The following is a 22,235-nucleotide window of genomic DNA, read 5'->3' as shown; positions in this document are numbered from 1 at the left end:
TTATTGCTTAGAAATGTGCCTGAAAAGGAAGATCTTTGCCTGAGGACAGGAAGACAAGAAGGATGGGGCCAACCTGGCTTCTCAGGGCAGTGCATTCCAAAGCCTGGAGGCAGCCACCGAAGAGGCCCTATCTCATGTCCTCACCACATGAGCTTGGTAAGGTGTTGAAACCAAGAGAAGAGCTTGGAAACAGTTTAGCACCCTGTAAAACTATTATAATAAGGGAGTTCCATGCACCTTGTAACCAGTGCCAGTTACTCATCTGGCTGCAGCATTATAAACCACCTGAAGTTTAATTGTGCAAAGTCATTCCTGGCTGGTCTTAGCAGTGGTCTAAGTACTTCCTTGGAATCAGGTGGAAAAGAGATGGGTTGGGTGTCATTTGCATTCAGATGGTACTGAACCCCAAAACTCCAGACATTTTCTCCCAGTGGTTTCATATAGATGTTACATAGCATGGAGGACATAACTTAACTCTGGGGTATATCACAGGCCAGTATCCAGGGATTCAGACAGGATTTTCCCAAAATCACCATCTGAGTTCAGCCATCCAGGAAGGGTCAGAACCACCTACAAGACCCATTCCAGAAAGTGCCTCTAAGGATACTATGGTTGATGGTATCAAAAGTCTCTGACAGGTCCAGCAGAACCAACAGGGACACATTGGCCTTGTCTAGTTCCCCAGTATAAGTTCCCTACCACAAGGAGTGAAGGCAACTGCAGCACCACACTTGAGACCAGCTCAGGCAGAGAGACTGTTGTGCAACAGGGTGAGCAGTACACCAATAGAATCCTATTCTGTTCCAGGCATCCATTCTCAGGTTTATGCACTCAAACCCAGCAGTCTGTGGGACAGGTCACATAGTAAGAGTGACTGAATCCTGGTAGACTATTACAATTCCCCTCCCCACCCACCACATCTGTTCTGCTGCTGTACAGAGAAGTGGACAAAGCTGAGAATGATTAACTCCCCCAGCTTCATCTAACTATCTTTATAATGCAAGCCAGCTCATGTTAATCTGGGACCAAATCATAATTAATATGATACACTAGTTCTACTGGGATTAGGTGGCCACTAAAGCTGATCATTACCACTGATAAACAGTATGGTACAATATGAATTTTGTTGATCAAGGGTAACAACTGTTATTGTCAGAATCTATCACGACTGAATGCATTTATCAGTTAACTTTGAAATCTCATAGGGTTATTGAGACAAAAGTCTTAGTATTTCAAATTTGATATCTTGCAGAGCCTTTTTTTTGAGAATTAAAGAGAATGGAGAATCTCCATTTCCAGTTTGCTTGAAGTCTGCATTCCCAAATTGTGTGTAACATTTGTTCTTTCATCTTTTCGTTCATCTTCTACAGGATGGCTGGCCATCTCATGCCTGTTTTGCCTTACACGCCACAGCTCTGAATAATGATGTTTCTTTAAACAATTATGATTTAGCCTTTGGCAATGTATTAATAAGTATCATTAACTTTTATGATCTTTGCAAGCCTCAAGTTTCAAATGACCCCTTTCTACATGACTGTCAGTACTCATGTAAAGGCCAGGGTGCTCATAATTGAAAACATTGGCTGCAAAATCCTTTTTCTCTAACATTTTCTAGCTAATTCATATATGCAGCAAAGCTTTCTATGCCTCACTGACCTTGGCAACAACACAGAGGTCACATTTCCACATGGTTAAGCAATTCCTGAACAATCTCTCCCATCTCACCACACAACAAACCACTTTTATTCCCTCTCTCAAGGATGATGAATCGGTGCTAAGCAAAGAATCTCCTGTTACCTGTTCTTCTATGTTTCAAGTCCTAAAACAAGAAAGGAAACAAAGCCGTTGATATGCCTCCTTCATTAGGACCGGTAACTGCAGACTAATATCCTGATCCTAACGAGTGATCGAGAACATAAGAGCTGTTTCAGATCAGGCTGAGGATGTGACAAATGCTCACAAAGCAAAACCAGTTTCTCCAGGATGGATAAACTGCTTAGTTTAGTGAGTTGGATTAAGTAATTCACAGAAGGAAGCAAGTGAAGGACAGAAAGGTTAGTTCATCTAGAATTATTTCATCTAGTCAGAACTAGGAAGAAATACAAATGAGCTGGAATTCAACTGAGCTTTCCCAGCAAAGCCATTCCATCTTGTTCAGTACTGGTTCAGGATAATACCCTATTTGTAGCAGAAGGCATTTTCCTAAGTGCTCCCTCTGTTCCAGCATGCATGGACTCAACATGCTAATTGCAAGATTGGCAGTAGGTCTGTTCATGTAATTGATCATACAGTGGAGATGGGAGCTGGTGGAACCCGAGGAATGCTTACCTGATTGCCTTCTCTTCCAAATTGTTTCATTTGAAAGTGGGTGGGGGGCAGGGTTGACACATGTCTTATAACAATCACAGGAATTGGTTGCTTTATGTACTGGCTATTCCAAAACCTCATGTCGTTTTAGCAGCCAAAGATATGTGTGTTTTGCTTCTTTTTTCTAACTGTTGTGCACAATTTATAGCCACATTTCAAGGCCACCACTTTTCTGTGTATCTGTAGACTTCTTGAATGGCTCATAATATGCAGTCACAAAGTTGTATTAATACTTCATGGGTAAGAAATTTTGTTTAAAAAACATTGTGAGGGAAAAAGGGAACGGCTATCTTGAATTAGCTGGAGTTTTTTCTATATAGGCATTTCAACGAGGGCATTCACATTCAGAATTGCACCTGCTTGGATAAAGTTCTGGATGAGGTACATAAATTAGTAAATGAGCAACATATTAGTCATTTCCAACACAAAGTTACTAAAAATAGGACAATTTATTCTGGTGGGTATGTGTGTGAGAGTGTGTGCATGTTTCCATGTGTGCTTGTGTGGGTGAACATGTATTCCTGGCATTGAGCAGGGGCCTTGTAGGCCCCTTCCAACTTAACTTTTTTATGATTTCTATCAAAGGGTTGTGAATTCACTGCTGAGCAGAGGCATACCTGGAGTCTACTGAAAACAGCTTCTAATTTGATTAACCCTGATGTACATAAGCAAGATGGAGATAGTGGGTTTACTGATCCTGGATGAGGCCACAGTCTCCCTATAATACTAGATTTACTAGCTGAGTATGTTGTAACTGGACCTTCATAGCTTGAATCACAGAGATAGGCTGTGATCATTATCAAACACCAGTTGTTCCATACCCTGCTCTTGTGCATTTCCATTGTAACCCAGGCCATATGGGCATCCTATTTAGATTATTGCAAGTGTTCTACACAGAATTACCTTTGAAGATGATGCAGAAGTTGCAGCTAGTACAGAATTCTGTGATTTACAGCTAGAGTAGGCTGCAAGTATATTATTTTTTTCATCATTAGAGGCTGCCAGTTAGCTTCTGGACCCAGTTCAAATTGAAATTGATACCTACTCAGCCATAGATGTTATACGTGGAGTGACTCAGCATGCAGAAGATGAGGTCTACAGAGATTTCTCTATTTGTGGCAACTTACTTCAAAAGTTACACAATTCGTGTAAATGCATAACAGGATTTCAGCTATTATTTAATGGATTTGAATGTATTGGTCAACTGTTCTTGGACAGACGAATACTATTTTTCTGTACAAAGTTCAGAAACCCTGTTTCAGCAGAGCTCAGCTCAGTGGAGGAAAGAACAGTTTCTTTTGGGATTTTGATAAGGACTGTCCTACAAAGTTATTCCAAATATTATCCTTTTTTGTGTGGTAATAATGGTAAATGTGAATCTCTGTGAACATAATGGTAATGCTGACTCAACAGGCAGATGTAGAAAATAAAGATGTGCCCTTCCACATATATTTGAATAGTCTTTTCCATACTGAAAAATCAGTGGCAATATTTCTGGAAAATGCAGCACTATTTTACATAAAATGTTTAATTTCATTCATCTGGCATCAGCTCATATATAGTTTGGTGCTGTGAAGACATTACCAGGAGACACCGATCTCCCTTCGTGGAATGCCTTATCAGCACAGCTAATCATACTGTTCTGAATATGATGCAAAGGGGAGAGTCAGTACCAACAAACCACAGGTATTTCGATTCAGCCCCAGGTGTAATCATATGTGGTGACAATGTCAATGTTACTGTATGTGGTTTCTTTCATTACATTCATTGCTGAAATTTGATCCCTCTGTCCTCTTTCCCAGGTCGTCCCATTCCACCTACATCCTCGTCTAGCCTCCTCCCATCTGCTCAGCTGCCCAGTTCCCATAATCCACCACAAGTTAGCTGCCAGATGCCCTTGCTAGACAGCAATACTTCTCATCAAATCATGGATACCAACCCTGATGAGGAGTTCTCCCCAAATTCATACCTGCTAAGAGCATGCTCAGGGCCACAGCAGACTTCCAGCAGTGGTAAGGAAATATTGTATATGTGGCATTTGATTATGCAGTTCTACACTGAAATGAACAAATGTGAAGTGTCATGAAAATGGTGGTTCAGACATGAGCACGATGTGAACTGTATTTATCATTGCGAATTTCCTGAGCTTTTGAAAGAATGTTAATGTTTCATAAACTGATAAGTGAATATTCATTTGAAATTTTTACTGACAAGGAGATATTTTCTTTTAAAACATACAGTCATCTGTATGAAGCTGAAAACAAATGCATCTCACTGCTTCATGAAAATCCCATGTATTTGTAGACAAAATATATCTAAGACGTATTGCACTGCTTTGCATTTTTATAGAATAATACATTGGCTTTATAAATGCAAAATATTAAGCTGGCCCTGTTCTTACATTTCTTACAATTTCTCGTATTGGTGTTAAAGTTAATCCTAACTTTCTTGTCTTTGTGTATTGTTGATGCCCTCTGAAAATTGACTTTGGTTTCTTAAACATTTAAGTCTTCTTTCTTTTAAGAGGAAGTAGGTTCCATTTTGTGTAGTTCAGCTCTTTCAGAATATTCCTTTACTATAGTCATATAGTATTGAAGACACTATGGAGAATTTAAGAAAATGGATCTAGTTGTGTTCGGGCAGGGGCATCAAATATTTGCAAAATACTCAAACTTTAATAGAGTGTGGTTCTTCACTTGGGTAGTTTGCAGACTTGTTTGGTTTATTTACTCATTTCCCTCATCATTATTTAAGATTATGGTCAGATTGTCACCATTAGAGTAAACTCCTTCACATGTAGGCTTTTTAAGAATTTATTTGAAAAAGTGGATCAGATTATTTCTGTTTCCCTGTTACAATAAGCTATTTACATGCCACAGCAGACATAGATAGTAAAAATCTATGGTTGTACAAAATCATTTAATTTTTTTTGTATTAGCACATAAACCGTGTAATTAGTATTTATGAACTGTAAAACTAAAAGAATGAGCTACAGAAAGAAAGCTGAAGTATCCCCATATCCCCTTTTACCTTCTGTATTCCTTACCTTATCCCTAGTTGTTAAAAAATAAAATAAAAACATAAAAAAGGTGGAATTGTTTAAAAAAAAAGTTGGGGATGGTGCCTCTGACTCATTGACATGAGTAGCCATCTACTTTCTCCAGTGGCTTTACATTAGAACTTTTCTTATTCCAGTTCTCTTGTACAGTTAAAGTATTCTGAATACCAGACTCTGCAAGTATAGTTCTTCATGGTCCTGCAGTACTAAGACTGTTTGTTTGTTTATTTGTTTGTTTTGGAAGAATTATGGATCTAATGATTCCTTCATGAACAAATAAAAAAGCATGCAGCTTACAGGCTAGCTTGTTTATGTTTTTTAATTAAAAGGGTGTGCTGTTGAAAAAATTAAGCCATTGTTAACAAAATTCACATTGTTTTCTCATTTATTGCCATTTTTAAAACCAGAATCCAAATCCGTTATTATGGCTTGCAGTTGCAGAAGAAAATTCTATTTGATACTCGTGGATTGGGTTTGTTTATTGGATTTTGAGGCTCAAGCATGTTAGGTGATAGCTATCATGTTCACTGCTGCACTTTCCTGCTTTTTGACCTAATTTAACAGATGAAGTGGTTATGTACAGGTTTGAAATAATTGAGCAGGAATAAACTATTACAACGATCATGTTGTTTTTAATAAAGTAGCATTTACAGGAATGAGCAATGCTTCATGACTAAATGTGTAGTTATGTTTTTGTCAACCCTCATAATTAGATACTAATTCCTAAATTGGCTTATTGTAAGTTTTTTTAAAATCTGAGGTGATAGTTATTTGATTATGTTGCCCTTCTTGCTAGGCATTCTTCACATATGTAGGGAATTTGTATGCTTCCAAAAAAAAAATTACCTAATCAAATCTCTCATCAAATGAGCAATCCATTGTTGATACTATGAAGGCCTTTAATCTACAATAAATCTTTATTAGAACTCATCAGAGCTTCCAGTTTGAGAGAAATAAGATTATAGCACTTTTAAAATGACATTACATCATTTGGAGAAGTGACATCAATCATAACTAGCATAACCACACAGCAAATGAATTCAACCTTTTTATTGCAGAACAGTGACATCGTGATTGCTCAAAACTGGGATTAAAATAAAATAGGAAAAAGGTACTTTCTTCAAATGCAGTTCTTTGTTAATAGAAAATGTTATTAAAATAATTTTCAATAGCATTTGGAGTACTTAAAATACATAGGAAATAATATGTTCTCTGATTTTTAAATGAAAAAAAACAGGTATTCATTCATTCATTCATCCATCCATTCATTCATTTATTCAATTTGTATAGCACCCATCTGGTTACCTAAGCCACTCTGGGCCATTCACAGCAAAAGAGACCACAATAACATAACAAAAAATAACCACATGAACAAAATAACAATGTAGGAAATTAAATATACACATAAATCAACTAAAAGCAACATAAAAACAATTAATAAAAGGGAAATGGCTGAATTTATAATTTAAAAGCTGAAGGGGTGTCTGTGCTTTGTCGATGTAATATTTGGAAATGTTTAAAATATTTAAACAGGGCCTGTTTAAATAGCCATGTTTTCAAAAGTCTCTTGAAGATCCACAGTGAAGGAGCCAGGTGAATTTTAGAAGGGATTGTGTACCATAGATGAGGGGCAATTGCGGAGAAGGCCCAGTTCCTAGTCTTCTCTTTCCAAACCTCCCTTGGGTTCAATGACCTCAACCATTCAGCCTAGAATGATAGAGTACATTGGGCAGATCTCACTGGAAGAAGGTGTTCTACCAGTTATCAAGGCCTTGAAGCTGGCATGGAAATGGACAGGTAGTGAATACAAGGCAGCCATAATGGGGGAGATATGGTAGTATTTATTTGGTAGTCTAAATAAACAGTAGTCTGTCCATCATATTCTGGACCTGTTGAAGTTTCCATAGCAGCCTCAGGGGTACCCTCATGTAAAGAGCTTCTAAAATGGAGCAGTATGGTGAGGGACCGGGTCTAAAGGTAGGGACATAGCTTGGTGATCTGCCTAAGGTGAAAGAAGGCACAGTGGACCACAGATGCTCCCTGAGATAACATTGATGGCACTGGGTCCAAGAGTACACTCAGACTATGAACCTCATTCTTAGCAGAGAGAGTAGCCCTCCTAAAACAGAGGGAGGCCCCCCAAACAGCTGGCGCTAGTGATATCCACTTACAGGACTCCTATCTTGTCGGGATTCAGACTGTTTGTTGTCTCTCATCCATCCCAGCATAGAGTCAAGACAGTGATCAAGGGATTTATTTATTTTATTTATTTTATTTTATTTATATCCTGCCTATCTAATCAATTAAGACTACTCTAGGCGGCAGCATCCACTGCAGAAGGATGGTAGGAGACATAGAGCTGGGTGTCACCTGTATATGAAGCTCTAAAACTCCTGATGACCTCCCCCAGTGGCCTCATATACTTATTAAACAGGAACCAGGAGATGACTGACCCCTGAGGAACTCCGCAATTAAGAGTCCAAGGAGAAAGCACACCAAGTTATGCTATCTGAGGGCGGTCCTTGAGGAAGGACCGGAGCCTGGACAAAACCAGGCCACCAATCCCCAACCCAGAGACCCTCCCCAGGAGGATACCATGGTCAACATCATTGAAGGGCGCTAAGAAGTCAAGAAAATAAAAAGAAAAGGAGAGTTGAGAAAGATTCAACATTCAGAATACTCATACTCATAGCAAGGACCATCACAACATCATAAACATATAATATTTAGTGTTTCAGGTACAACTTACCACTACTTCATAAAACATTTTATGGACTATATATTTTATATAGTGATTACTTAAACTCAGAAAATTGTTCAAATATCAAATATTCCAATTTTAGAAATATTGTAACACTATATAAAACTTTTAGTCATTATAAGCTAATTATTTAGTTATATGTTGTTCTTTAGTCGTTAAGTCGTGTCTGACTCTTCATCACCCCATGGACCAGAGCACGCCAGGCCCTCCTGTCTTCCACTGCCTCCCGGAGTGTGATCAAAATATAATTATATAGTAGGTTACTTGTAATTATATTACAGAATTATAAAAAAAAAATCAGTAGTTACATACAAATCACAAACCACTATTAAAAAATCTCTCCTTTAGATCCATAATAAGTGTAGTACGTTTCCCATTTCTTTTCAGATTCCTTATTCAGCCTTTTGTATCTACAGTTAGTCAATTTGAGCATCACAGCATATTCTACCATTTTTCTTTCCAATGTTCATTTGTTGGACATTCTTCTGCTTTCCCTATGCTTGTCAGTACTATTCTGGCTGTGATTAAGTTATACTTGAATATTTCAGATTGTAAGACAATTTTTTTTGGTCTTTTTACAAGTCTACATATGGTAGAAGGTGCCTCTTTCTTCTTTACACTTCCAGCACATCCCTATATAATGCTTGTCCAGTCAATATCTTTTGGAATATTATATCATCAATAAAATATTTTATACCAATTCTCTCTTAATGCTTCACTCGCAGTAAAAATTCCAGGAAGAAAGACTTGGGAACAGAAATGACATGCAATGACATGTAGACAGCTTATGGAGTGCAGCTGATGACAACTTTTATTAGCTATGTCTTGCATAGATTGTGTGGCATAGGGCCAGGATCCAGTCGCTAATTTGTTTATCTCCCATCATTCTGCCCCAAGTTGTCTGCAGAAAACTGAAAGTAGCAGGAAGAAATGGCACAACTGAGGGTTTCCCTTTACTGATCATATAGACTTATGCCAGCCCTCAAATTACATTGTAATCTTCTGGCCCAGTGGTCCCCAACTTTGGGCCTCAAGATGTTCTTGGACTCCAGCTCCAAGAAATCCTGGCCAGCTGAGCTGATGGTGAAGGCTTCTGGGAGGTTAGTCTAAGAACATCTGGAGGCCCAAGGTTAGGGACCACTGCTCTAGCCCCAGTTCTTTATGGGGACCTCAGTCTAGGTGATGGAATATTACAAACCCTACTTGGCTTCCAAAATGATATGACAGTGCCTTCAGTATTGTTGACCGGGATGTTGCTGTCATTGAGTCTCATCACATGAGTTTACAATTAATTACACACAGATTGAGAAAGAAGTCTCCATCAACCATTTTATTCTGGTGAAGAAAACCAGGGAAACTGGGTGGGAGTGGCTAAGATCTGTGTAAAGTTCAAGGAATTAAAGGACTGGTAGTCTCTTTGTCCATGAGACTGTTTACAGGTACCTCTCAAAAAACTACCAATTCCACAGAAATTAGTCACAGTCACCCATGTCCTCTGTCCTCTGCACAGGAATAAATTATTACTCATTCATTCATTTTGGTACTTATATACAGCACTATTCTGGGTGATTTCCATAAAAACATATGAACCCTGTATAGCTAGACATTCTGTAAATAATTAAAACAGCAAGATGGTTAGCTGATGGAGACATTATTCCCCACCTGTGTGTAACTGAAAACTCCTGTGATGATTGTGATTTCTTGGATAAAGCCCTCAGAATTCTAGCTGGGGGAATTCCTGGAAAATTCTGGGAGTTGAAGTATGAGAAATATGAAAGACCCATGCCTACTTCTGTGTTGTCCTGGCTCTAGATTGATTTTCACAATGTTTGTTCTCATCCATTCCATTAATGATGCTTAGATATTCATGGAGATCCAAAACAGTTTCCTCAGATTTAGATCGAAGGGAGAGGTAGACTTTGGAGTCATCAGTATATTGGTGGTACCGAACTCCAGCACTCCAGATAGCATCTACCAGAAATTAAATGTGTATGTTAAATAGCAAAAGGGGAAGACTGACCCCTGAGGGACATCATAAGCCAATGGCCGAGATGTCAAGGAGGCTTCCAACATCTCTTTTTTAAACTAGCCCTTTAGGAAAGATTGGCGCCATAATAAAAAAGTACTGTACCAGTTCTCATTATATATAGGGTGACCCAAAGAATACCATGGTTAATGGTATCACAAGATACTGAGTGATCCTGCAGTCCATCCAGATCTCAGTATAGGTCATTCACTTATGTGACCAATGTTCCCTCTAAGCTGTGTGGCTGCACAACACTGCATCAGGTCACTCAGCTGAGCCAGTGTTGCTGCCCATTTGCTTCCAGTCGCGACTGGAATCCTGTGTACATGGAGCGGGGAGCCCTGCCAGCGCTTTGGAAAATTAGAGGGAATGTTTTATGTGATCAAAACTATTTCTTTCCCATACCCAGAGTTGAAGTCAGAATGAAATGGATTTCGATAATTTGTTAAATGCAGGGATGTGTGGAACCAGGAGGCTACCATGTATCCAAGCACCTGGCCCAAAAATGGAGCATTAGAAGCTGGCTAATAATTTTCCTGCACAATGAGGTTCAAAATGGGCTTTTAAAAAACAATGCTCTTACAGATTTTCGGCAGATAGGAATCCTGCCTTCTTAAAGAGAGACATTCAACATTTCCTTTATCCGCTCAGCCAGACTTCCCCTGGCTGCATTTATGAGCCAGAGTGAATAAGGGTCCAGCATGTAAGTAGTCGTCTTCACCGCTTCAAGGATCCTGTCCACATTCTCAGGATGCATAAGAGGGCTTTCATCTATACTAGCTACTTTCTAGTAGTGCATATACAATATAGAACGAGAGGATACTAGCATTAATGGTACTTTTCATCTCAAGTAACTGAAACACCGAGCTCATTAAAATAAATAGGTATGTGGAGATGTATAGTGTAGGATAGTTCATGTTGGCTATTTATAAAAAAGAATGGATAAGAAACATTTATATCTGAAGTGATGCATTATGAAGAGTACATTGGATAAAAGTTACAGTCCTCATGTTAATTTTATCAATAATGTCTAAAGGAGTGTTTTGCTTTGCTTTGCTTTGCTTTGCTTTGCTTTGCTTTGCTTTGCTTTGCTTTGCTTTGCTTTGCTTTGAGTTGCATTGCTTTGTGTTGCATTGCTTTCATCACATCTGCTCTTCTAAGAGAACTTGAAACATATATTGTGATGTTCTGCAGTATGGGTTTGTAGAAATGGATAGGAACCGGCAGTATATTTTAAAGCCCTGTATCAAATCATTTAATATGAAATCCCACAGATGCCAAATGGAGTATCCTGCAGGTGGCTGAGTATCACCCCTTACTAAATGGAAATAATGGATTCTGTATTTTTCAATTATACTGAAGAAAATAGAATAGCAACAACCAAAATGTGAAGTGCTTTCATTTCCTTTTCTTTTGCACACCTTTGTGTACGGCTACACTAGTAGCAGTGAATGATAGTGTGGACCGCTTGGGATTGGTTAGGCTTGATTAGAACAATCTAATCAAGTCTGACCATTCAAAGAGAAATGGCTCCTGCCAATATAAAGAAGTGGCTTACTAAGTGAATCATTTCAGGATGTTGTCGAATTAATATTTCCTTGTTTGGCAGAGGGTAGGGGAAGACTATTGCTGATTCATTGCATCATTAAAAAAATATTTTCCTTTTCTTCTCAGAGAGGGCTGACCAAGAGTCTGCAGCTGAAACCACCACTGTGGATTCAACTGCAGGTGGTTTCTCAACTGGCTATTTAAGGCTAGGAAAAGATAAGACGTTTTTTAAAAAATAAATGGTTTAGCAGATCAGTGATAGTCTACATAAAGCAAAACCTCTTTTTTTAAATTTTCATTTCCCTTGTCATCTGCTGAGCAAGTGAAATGATTAATTTGCCAAAATCCTGAAGTGGCTTGCTTTTTAAGCCGCTTCACAACATCAACAAATTGAAAGAGGAAGGCTTGCACTGGACCAATTCCAGTGATCTTATACACTGGAACTAATCCAAACCAGGGCAATCCTACTTGCACCAGAAAAGAAGAAGCCTCTTGACAGGAACCAGAAAAGTATGGGTTAGGAATGCTCTGTGGCAGGCTGAAGCACTCGAAACAGCAGGCTAAACTGCCTGTGAGTTATTTAAATGACTAAATAAAAGGGTTTGAACAGCTCAGTGGGTAGCACCTTCATCTCTGTGCCAGAAGGACATTGGCTTAAACTATAGATAAGAAACCTAGCCGTGCATATCCATCCCAGCTTGACTTCAGTAGCTGCTGGATTGCTAGAGGAACTTTTCTTCTGTATTAAAGTGGTCTGTGGCATGAGGACATTAAAGATCCCCTGGTACTTTTCAAAATAGAATAAGCTGGTCAGTTTCGCCCCCTTCCCACCAATAAAATAAAAATACAGAGGAATCAAAGGAAACACATTTTGCCTTGACATTCCTGGCCCTTTATCTACAGAGCCCCCCGCCCCGCCTTCCAAGCCTATACACATGCTATTGGAAATCGGGCCCTTTGCCACCACCTCTGCACATGAAATTATGCCAAAGTGAAGAATATGTCAGAAAGAAAACAAAAGAGCAGGTCTGCACTAAAGGCACAATAATTAATATTCACTGGATCAAGGTGCAAAGACCCAGTGATCTCACCATTCTTCTCTCAAGAATTATATTATCCCTTAACAGTTATTTTAGTGGGTATGTGGTTAGGGGAGAGCTATATTACTAAATAGACTTGCCATTGAGATGTAAAATCTTCAGATTGAATTGTCACCATGACACACATTTATTTAAAGTGCTTTTTCTCTTTAAAGTGAATGACAGAACCAAGGATGCAGGATTGTGTGGCTTCTAAATGTGAGCATTCAAATGTAAGGATTCAAATGATTTGTTTAGACACAATCCCAAACTATAGTTTGCATTGTAAAAATCAGCCTAGAAGAGTCTTCTGCTCTTTCACTCCCTTCTTCCATCTTCAGAGTATTGTACAGTATATAAATAAGGCATAGGCATACTTTCAACCAGGGCTGTAACAAGGATGGAGGAACTGGCTTTTGCCCCAGGGTACCAAAATGTAGAGGTCCCCAAAATCTAGATGTGAATCTACTACTGATGAGAAAGAAACAGATTGTTGCTCTGTCTTCTTTCTTTTTGGAAGCATAAACTTTCTTTCTTTCTTTCTTTCTTTCTTTCTTCCTTTCTTTCTTCCTTCCTTCCTTTCTTTCTTTCTTTCTTTCTTTCTTTCTTTCTTTCTTTCTTTCTTTCTTTCTTTCTTTCTTTCTTTCTTTCTTTCTTTCTTTCTTTCTTTCTTTCTTTCTTTCTCTCTCTCTCTCTCTCTCTCTCTCTCTCTTTCTTTCTTTCTTTCTTTGGGTGGGGGCACCACATTCTCCTCCTCTGAGGAATTCTCAACCGTACATCAGGATGGAGTGGGGAGATATTGCTGATTGCCCTTGGTACCAAAATTGCTATTTTGGCTTCACTTTCAAGAGACTCATTAAATTCATTGGAATCAGGTTTGACGAAAAGAACATGTGCCATTGCTTACATTGGCTGTAAGCATGACTGTGTCTGGATCTAGCCCAGCTTGCATTCAAAACAAGCAACTTACGTTTGCAGTATTTCTGCAAACCAGGAATGAAAACTGGGGTTGCATGACTAGCATCTGATTTATTTAGTTGCAAACTAGTGCTTGAAATCCTGTTGCACATCTTACACCATGTAAGAGTAATGATGTCATCAGCCACAGCAGTTTTAAGTATATTAAAAATTTCCATCCCCTTCCCTCAGAGATCCTGAGGCTCCCTTGCCAACTGTTTCATTGTGGGGAAGCCATTGCGTGTTATCAGATAGGAAGGAGGTCTTTAACTTCCAAAAAAATCACAGTTGCCAGTAATTGCCATCCTTGTCCCAGCAGCGGTGATGTTCAGTAACTAAAGACTTCCTTCCTCTCCTCCTAACGGCTTGCCCAGGACAAAAGGGGCCCCAAAGGAACTAGGGAATTAAACACACACACACACACACACACACACACACACACACACACACACACACACACACACACACACACACACACACACACACACACACACACACACACACACACACACACACACACACACACACACACAATGGCTGATAACGTCCTTAGCCTTATGCAGCATGGAGCTGCAAAACAAGATTTCAACAACTATGCTTTAATTGCTGTGCTGACTCTGCTTGTGAAATACGTCAGTTTAGCTCAGTGGTTCAGGTCTCTGGCTGTGGATGCAGAGGCTGGGAGTGTGATTCCCCACTGGGCCTCCTTGACAGGGTCTGGACGTGATGATACACAGGGTCCCTTCCAGCAATGCAGTTCTAGGATTATTATATTATTATTGGGGGCCTGGGAAACTCCCTCTCTTTTGGGGGGGTGTGACTCTTCCCGCCAAGGATGGGGTCTGCAGCTTGGGGATCCATCTGGACCCAGCGCTCACTATGGAAACTCAGGTGGTGTCGGTGGTCCGTACTGCCTTTGTTTACCTTCGGTGGATTGATGTTGGGGCGCTCACTACCTTGGTCATGCACTCGTAATCTCAAGATTAGACCACTGTAATGCGCTGTACGTGGGGCTGCCTTTGAGGCTGTTGCGGAAACTCCAGGTGGTGCAGAATGCAGCGGCCAGACTACTTAGTGGAGTGAAAAAATACCAACACATCTCACCCACTCTAGCTGCACTGCATTGGCTGCCCATTCAGTTCCGCATTGACTTCAAAGTGTTGATGCTTACGTACAAAGCCCTAAATGGTTTAGGACCTCGATACTTAGCGGAACACCTACCCCCACCAAGAATTACCTGTATCACTCGATCGAGTCAGGAGGTGAGGCTGAGGAGCCTGATCCCGAGGGAGGCCCAGAAGGAAAAAACAATAAACCGGGCCTTCTCGGTGGTGGCTCCTCGCCTCTGGAACAACCTACCTCCGGAGATTCGTGCGGCTCCCTCGCTGGGTATCTTTAAAAATCAACTAAAAACATGGATGTTTCGGCAGGCCTTCCCTCCAGTAAATTCCTGATGTTCTCCTTCCCTCTCCTTTCCTACTGTTTGTTTTCCATCTTGTTGGATTTTGTTTATTGTTCACTATGGAATAATTTTATATTTATCTGCGTATTTTATGTGTATTTTATTCATGTTGTAAGCCGCCTAGAGTGGTCATGATTGACCAGATAGGCGGGATATAAATAAAATAAATAAAAATAAATAAATAATCTCAAAAATGCAAAATATTTTAAATAAATGTCAAAATCTGTTTTTTGGTAATTTGTACTAATAATTTAAATTTATTATTTTGCCCATATCATTCATATAGGAAAAATCGCACTGGAAAGCTTTAGTGTGAATAAGATTATAAAGAAAGCATACTTGGTATCCAGTAACTATTCTTATGATTGTGGCACCACATTCTGGAGTTGCTGGCTATGTATCCAACCAAAGTCCACACAATGACTTTCCTATGCCACCCTGTTTCCCCGAAAATAAGATCTAACCTGAAAATAAGCCCTTGTATGATTTTTCAGGATGTTTCTAATATAAGCCCTACCCCAAAAATAAGCCCCAGTTCAGTGAAACCCCACTCTCCACCATTGTGTAGTAACCAGATGCCATGACAGTATTTGAATAAATGTACATTGTTGAACATGAAAAAATATAACATTCCCTGAAAATAAGCCCTAATGCGTTTTTGGGAACAAAAATTAATATAAGACCCTGTCTTATTTTTGGGCAAACACAGTATCTAACATCTAGGAATGAATATGTGACATAGATACTTTATAAGATATATTGTGTGAGAACTGCAGAGCTGAAAGGCACCCTATGGATAATCGAGTCCAGGCCCTGTCAAGGAGGAACAATGAGAAATCAAACTCCCAACTTCTGCCTAAACCACCGAGCTATCCAACAGTTCAACTTCTATTGCAACGCCTACAATGGAGCAATAGTTCCCTCCCAACCCCTCAGTAGATGAGTCAGTCTCCTTTTGAATTTTAAATAGCACACTGATGGTTGGGCTAGAAGCAGCTGACCAGGAGAAGCCTCGCTGGGAGATTTTTTTTAAAGTACAGATATGGATATACCAAAATAAAGGTGCAAACCGGAATGGCTAGGATTTGGAGCTAAACGGAGTTGGGAGCCCAGTTTTCCTATGGGAAGTTGTACTGGTACATTTTCCTAGTAATTTCAAGCCAGGATTTTGTCACCTGCAGGAAGCTGCTGTGCAGAGCGCTGTGGAAGGGGGAAAGGGCATACAGCATTTTAATATTTCATTTGCCCGAGTTCCTATTATGCAGACTGTGTTATTTGAATTCATACAGTTATGTGGGAATAGTCGTTGCCATTTTGTGTTATCGGTGTGTTCAGAATGTATGGCTGTGTTGCACGTTCTGAGTATTTTGACTCCAGTCACAATGTGCGATGCAAATCAAGTCATGAAATGAAAACAAAGAAGCTTCTGTGCTTGGATTCAATACTGAAAACCAGTGAAAGTCAGACACATCACAGAGTCTTGCCATACAGGATTGACATTAGTGAGCTAACAAAAGAAAAAAAAACTATATTTTCCTTGTTGATAATCCTAAAACTGTTATTAAAATCTCAAAAACTGACTGGCTTTTGAATTCCACAGGTCTCTTCATCAGGAGCACCAAGAATTATGGCAAACCGCATGGCTCTCTAGGGCGTAGATTCTAGGGAAATGATATATGTTGCTTGCCTCTGCACTAGTTAATACAGTTAGCTCGGCAACTGTTGACCGTATGGTCAGCTAGTGTGTACAATAAATATAATTGCCAGCTTTTTGATATCGGTATTTCTATGTTTCTCAGTTTATGAATATTTCAGTGATTTAGGTATCTGGCTGTAGAGCCAGAGGTTGGGAATTTAATTCCCCACTATGCCTCCTGTGAGTAAAGCCAGCCTGCGTGACCGTGGCCAAGCTGTAAAGTCCCAGAGTGATCCCAGGAGAAGGGAATGATAAATTACTTCTTAGTACTCTGCTTCGAAAAACCTGAAATGTGTTGCCATTAGAGATGGGCGTGAACTGCCAGTTCAGCAGTTCATGCTGGTTCATCCTTCAGATGAACAGGTGTTTGGTGCTTCCCAGACCTGCCTCTTCCAGTGGGTATGCACTCAGGCCGTATCCTGACTTCCCTGCCCTGCCTTCTTTGTGTGCTGCCTCTGAGTGGGCACCTGCCAGAGGAGGCGGGGCCAGGAAACACTAAACACCAGTTCCTCCGAAGGACAAACTGGTGACTTGTGCCCATCTCTAATCGCCATAAGTCGGAATTGACTTGTTTACATATGATTATGTTTCTGAGTGTCTCTGTTTTCAGCCAAACAGAAGCTTACATGGTTGTATGCTTCAAATTAAAGCAGCAGGATGCTGAATAACTGGCAACACTTTTTGTATGGAAGCCAACATCCTCTGACATGAAACCAGATACCCAGAGCTAATTTTACAAGGTTGCCGCCTCCACTTTGGAACTTCACCTTAAGCTATTAGACCCTGGCCTTCATATCTGTCTAGGACAAATTGGAGAATATTCTGTTTCTCCCCCACGACCAAGCTCTTTGGTACCCAACCCGAGGAAGAATCTTGGCTTAGTATTAGGCCGCTCTCATAATAATTATTTAGCCTGGAAACTATTTTCAAAGGTAACAAAAGTTGCCAAGATATGTTTACCTGTCTTTCCCGCCTCTGAGTCACAGGAGCAATTTAAAATTATAAGAATCAGTTCATCTTCTTTTTCTCTTTCTTTGAAAAATGAAACCAGCTATAAGCAGAATGAGGTGCTGATGAGCCATGTGAAGTGTTACCATTTCCCTGAGCTGGTTCATATATTTATCAGGCAGCCATTAAAAATAGACATATCTGAACTCTAGCAATAGTTGTTCTCAGTATTATCATTTCTTTTATTCAGGCCATGATCTGGGTTCTGGCTAGGTCTCTGGAGCTGTGAGAGGTCGAAAAATGATATTAAAAATTGATATTGGCATTAGAACTGGAGTTGGTGCTCATCAGTGATGCAGGAAAGGCATATTTCTGTTCTGGTTACTTTTGTGTTTTTATTTGGTTACAGCTACACCTGCAGCAGGGCATATCATCAGACATCTTTACTAATCCATTGTGCATGGCAGTTTTTCTGTAAAAAGATTGGGATTTATAAACAATCCAAATACAATAGAAGTCAGTGGATGCCTCTTTCTTGATTTGCAATGCTTGTCTTGTAATCTAAATGTGGTTGGAGTATCTTAGAAGGGCCAAGATAATAGTTGGGAGGGGGCCCTTTGATTCTTTTTTGTTGCTAGATGCCCCCCAGCTGTTTCTGTGGCACAGCACGCCTTCCACCACCACAGGTTCTTGCACCCACTGCAGCTTCTTGGGGACCCATGTACTCTTGCCATTGTCACCTGTGCACCAGTAATATCCCTGATAAATTACGGTACACATGTATATGGGCTGCAATTTAAGGCTGTGATTAGTTCAAAATACAGCTGCCTCGGACTGGTAAGTGGAAGTTCCAGCTGCCAAATCTTTATCATTGTGGTGGCTCCTGGTTCATTTCCAGGCACAATTCAATGTGCTGGTTCTGACTTTTAGAGCCCTTCATAATATGTGATCTGAGTACTGTATCTCACAAAAAGTTAACTGGCTCACCTGCTGGAGTGTTTGGAAATAAAAGACATCAGGTTGATGAAAGTAATGTATACAGTATTAGCAAAATACTTGCGATCCTCTCATATACCTCTCACCTTGTGCTTGACTTTTTATTTTCGTCTGATATCACACATCTCGCACAAAAGTCAGTTGTGTAAAGTTATGTTTTGCAAGGCTTTTGATGTAATTAGCTGTCATCTTTTATTGCTGGGAACTGGTGGCATTGATTTTCAGAAATTTCCCCTATCCTTCCATCCTGAGGTCTCAATGACTTTTGCCAGGATGAATGGAATCCTTAGGGAATCTTGAAATTTGGGGGTGGGGGTGGGAGGATCTGAAACTTTTATTTAGTGATAAAGCACCATGGCTGGTGATATCACCAGCCTTGTGCAGTTTAACTTTACTCAACTGGATTTGAGCCAATAAGTATACCACACCAGTACTGTATCAGTCACACGGTATAGGCATAGCAGCTTTACTTGTACTGAAGTTTGAGATGGGACAGGATTCATAGTCCAACATATTAAATGTCAGGTTGGCTGAAATTCTACCTACCATTCTTTTGAATTTTAATTTAGTGACCTTACTGTCAGATAATTCCATCCACTTTCTGGTACTTAGGAAGTGACTTAAGCAGTACCAGTATATCAAGTACTTAAGTACTTAAGTATATCAGGTACTTAAGTACCTAAGAAGTACTTAAGGAGTACGAGTATATCAAGAGGATAATCATCAAGAAATAAAAATGGCATCCATGATGGGACCAGAACCAGGTAGTCTGTAAGAATTACAGAAGGTCCTCCTAAATGAACCTTACATGTTCAGAAGCAGTATACCTCTGAATACTAGGTATCTGAACAACCAATGTGGGAGGGCCTTGTTTATGGATTATGCTAAATTATTACTAAACCACATCCTGAGTAAGAGTAGCAGTGAGATGTACCACATGATCCTTCCTCTTCACCAGTACTAGTAAGAGGGGTGATAAGTCACACACGTATGCACGCGCGCGCACACACACATACACACACACACACACACAGTGACAGAGAGATTATCTTTAGATTGAAAAAGTAGTGAATTGCAACCGTGATTATTAGAAGCCTCAAAGTACATCTGTTAGACCTCATTCCTACATAAAGTAATGTATGATTGAATCAATGTGTTAGAATGGACATCTTACTTCTAAGATCTGGAAATGTATAGGTTCTAGCTATAAAGTATAATCTAAATAAATAAATGCTTAATATGAAACAGCAGTGCTATCACATCATTCAAGATGTTGATGTTTACAAACATGCATATTGAGTATAGGATTGTCTTGTTTCGTCTTTAATTCTGACAACGCTGCTCACCTATGGCAGAAGTGGGCAACTTCCAGAATAATGATAGCTGTTCCACCTTCCAATGGACCTGAGGGGGCACTTACATGCCAAAGGTTTGTTTGTTTTATCTCAAATCGGTCATTCACACCTTTTGGAGATGCAGTTTGTAATTTCTCCACATTTACAGTGAGGGCCTGCACTGTTTCAAGCCTGGAGGCCATTATCAGAACCTCTGTTTGTATGGTCTTTCAGGGAATATGCAAATGTTTGTTTTGTTATTTACTATTAATCCTTATTTCTTTTATTGTAGTTTAGCAGATATTTGCAATATGTGATTTCACATTTACAGTACATTTAATTTTTACTTTTAGATGTATCTAATTTCTTATTTTAACTATTTGTGTAGACTCTTAGCATCCCTGAGCTCTTATGAGCATAGTTTGGGTAGAAATCAAATCAATCAACCAGTCAGTCATGAAATCTATCATTTGAGATTACACCAAGATCCCTTTCTAGTACATTAACTGGAGAAGTTTCATATATAGTTGTCATATCCGGCCTCACTGTATGTTACCGTGGGTCCTGTTTAAGGCGAAAGGAGGGAAAAATATTTTGCAGAAGAACAAGAACAACTGAGAGAAAGGGAATGCAACAAAAGACTGCAGAAAAATTTTAAATCAAAATTAAATGGTGGAAGTACAATCAAAGTCATAAACACATTGGCAGTTCCAGCAATTAGATACCCAGGTGGAATAATAGATTGGACCCAAAATGAATTAGAAGAATTGGATTTAAAAAGCACAGAAACTAATGAACATGCATCATGCACTACATCCAAAAAGTGATGTGGACAGATGTTATTTACCACAAAAAATGAGAGACTGTGGATTGCTGCAAATACATCAGGTAGTAGAGCAGGAAAAATGAAGCCTAAATTATTATATCAGTACCAATAGAGAAGAATTACTTAAGGTGGTAAAAGTAGAGAATATTTTGAAAACAACAGAAACAAAGGCTCAGTATAAGAAGCAATAATTTGAAAATAAATTAAACAGTTGAAAACATAAATCACCACATGGACAACACCTGAAAAATATTGATGGTACCATGATGGTTGTAAGCATGATCATAATTCAATGTGGGCATGGCTAAAACTGGGGACCATTAAGAAACCCAAGGTTTGATTTTTGCTGCACATGAACAAACACTCCAAAGCAACGTGATGAAAGTTAAGATTCAAGAAATTAGTGCTAACACGATAGAATGGCAAAGTTAGTGCACTAATCATTATGCAGAAAATATAACTTGCCAGCCTCCAAAATTCCATGGGAACATCAAGTAGAGAAGGTCCCAGAAAATGACAAAGTCAAGATCTTGTGGGATTTCCAGATCCAAACTGAAAGACACCTTGAACATAACACACCAGACAACAAAGAAATGTCTGGATCATTGACATTACAAGTCTAGGGGATGCCAGAGTTGAAAATAAAGAACTGGAAAAACTAACAAAATACAGAGATCTGGCAATCAAAACATTTCACTTGTGGATGAAACACACTTCAGTGGGCCTCATAGCCATCAGTGCTTTGGGAGCAATATCAAGAAATTTCACACAGTATTATAAACAGTATTATAAACAGAGTGCTGTCCTCTGAAGATGCCGGCCACAGAGACTGGCGAAATGTTAGGAAGAACAACCTTCAGAACACGGCCAAAGAGCCCGAAAAACCCACAACAACCATTGTAAGCAGTTGCAGATTTCAGAAATAACATCAGAAGAACAAAAAACAACAATATTAGGAACAGCACACTCACTGTGCCAATATGTAACAGATACTTAGGTTTTTGGCTAAGACTAGTTATATAACACACTCAATGTTTTTTTTCTAGTTTTGATTGTATCTGGTGTTTTTAATAATAATCATAATAAATTTCTTATATGTGCACACAATGCTGTCTTTATTTTAAAACCTGGATTTTCCTGGTGTTGGGAACATGAAGTAGAAAACAACCAGGGATAT

General features: G+C 39.4%; 1 protein-coding gene across 11 annotated transcripts in view; it reads left to right on the top strand.

Moving 5' to 3' along the window:
- The window catches only part of TENM2 (teneurin transmembrane protein 2), a 1,058,578-nt gene that overhangs the window by 702,863 nt on the left and 333,480 nt on the right, over window positions 1–22,235 (top strand). For 8 of the 11 annotated variants that reach the window (XM_078385826.1, XM_078385824.1, XM_078385823.1 and 5 more), the window contains one exon: window positions 4,170–4,379. The exons of the other annotated variants lie outside the window; for them this stretch is intronic. In XM_078385826.1, the coding sequence (XP_078241952.1) occupies window positions 4,170–4,379 (210 nt within the window). The remainder of the gene's footprint in view (window positions 1–4,169; window positions 4,380–22,235) is intronic. 11 annotated transcript variants of the gene reach the window in all.

Source organism: Pogona vitticeps, chromosome 2, assembly GCF_051106095.1.
Source record: "Pogona vitticeps strain Pit_001003342236 chromosome 2, PviZW2.1, whole genome shotgun sequence".
In the NCBI taxonomy this organism is placed as follows: Eukaryota; Metazoa; Chordata; class Lepidosauria; order Squamata; family Agamidae; genus Pogona; species Pogona vitticeps.
This window is presented reverse-complemented; position numbering and strand designations above follow the sequence as displayed.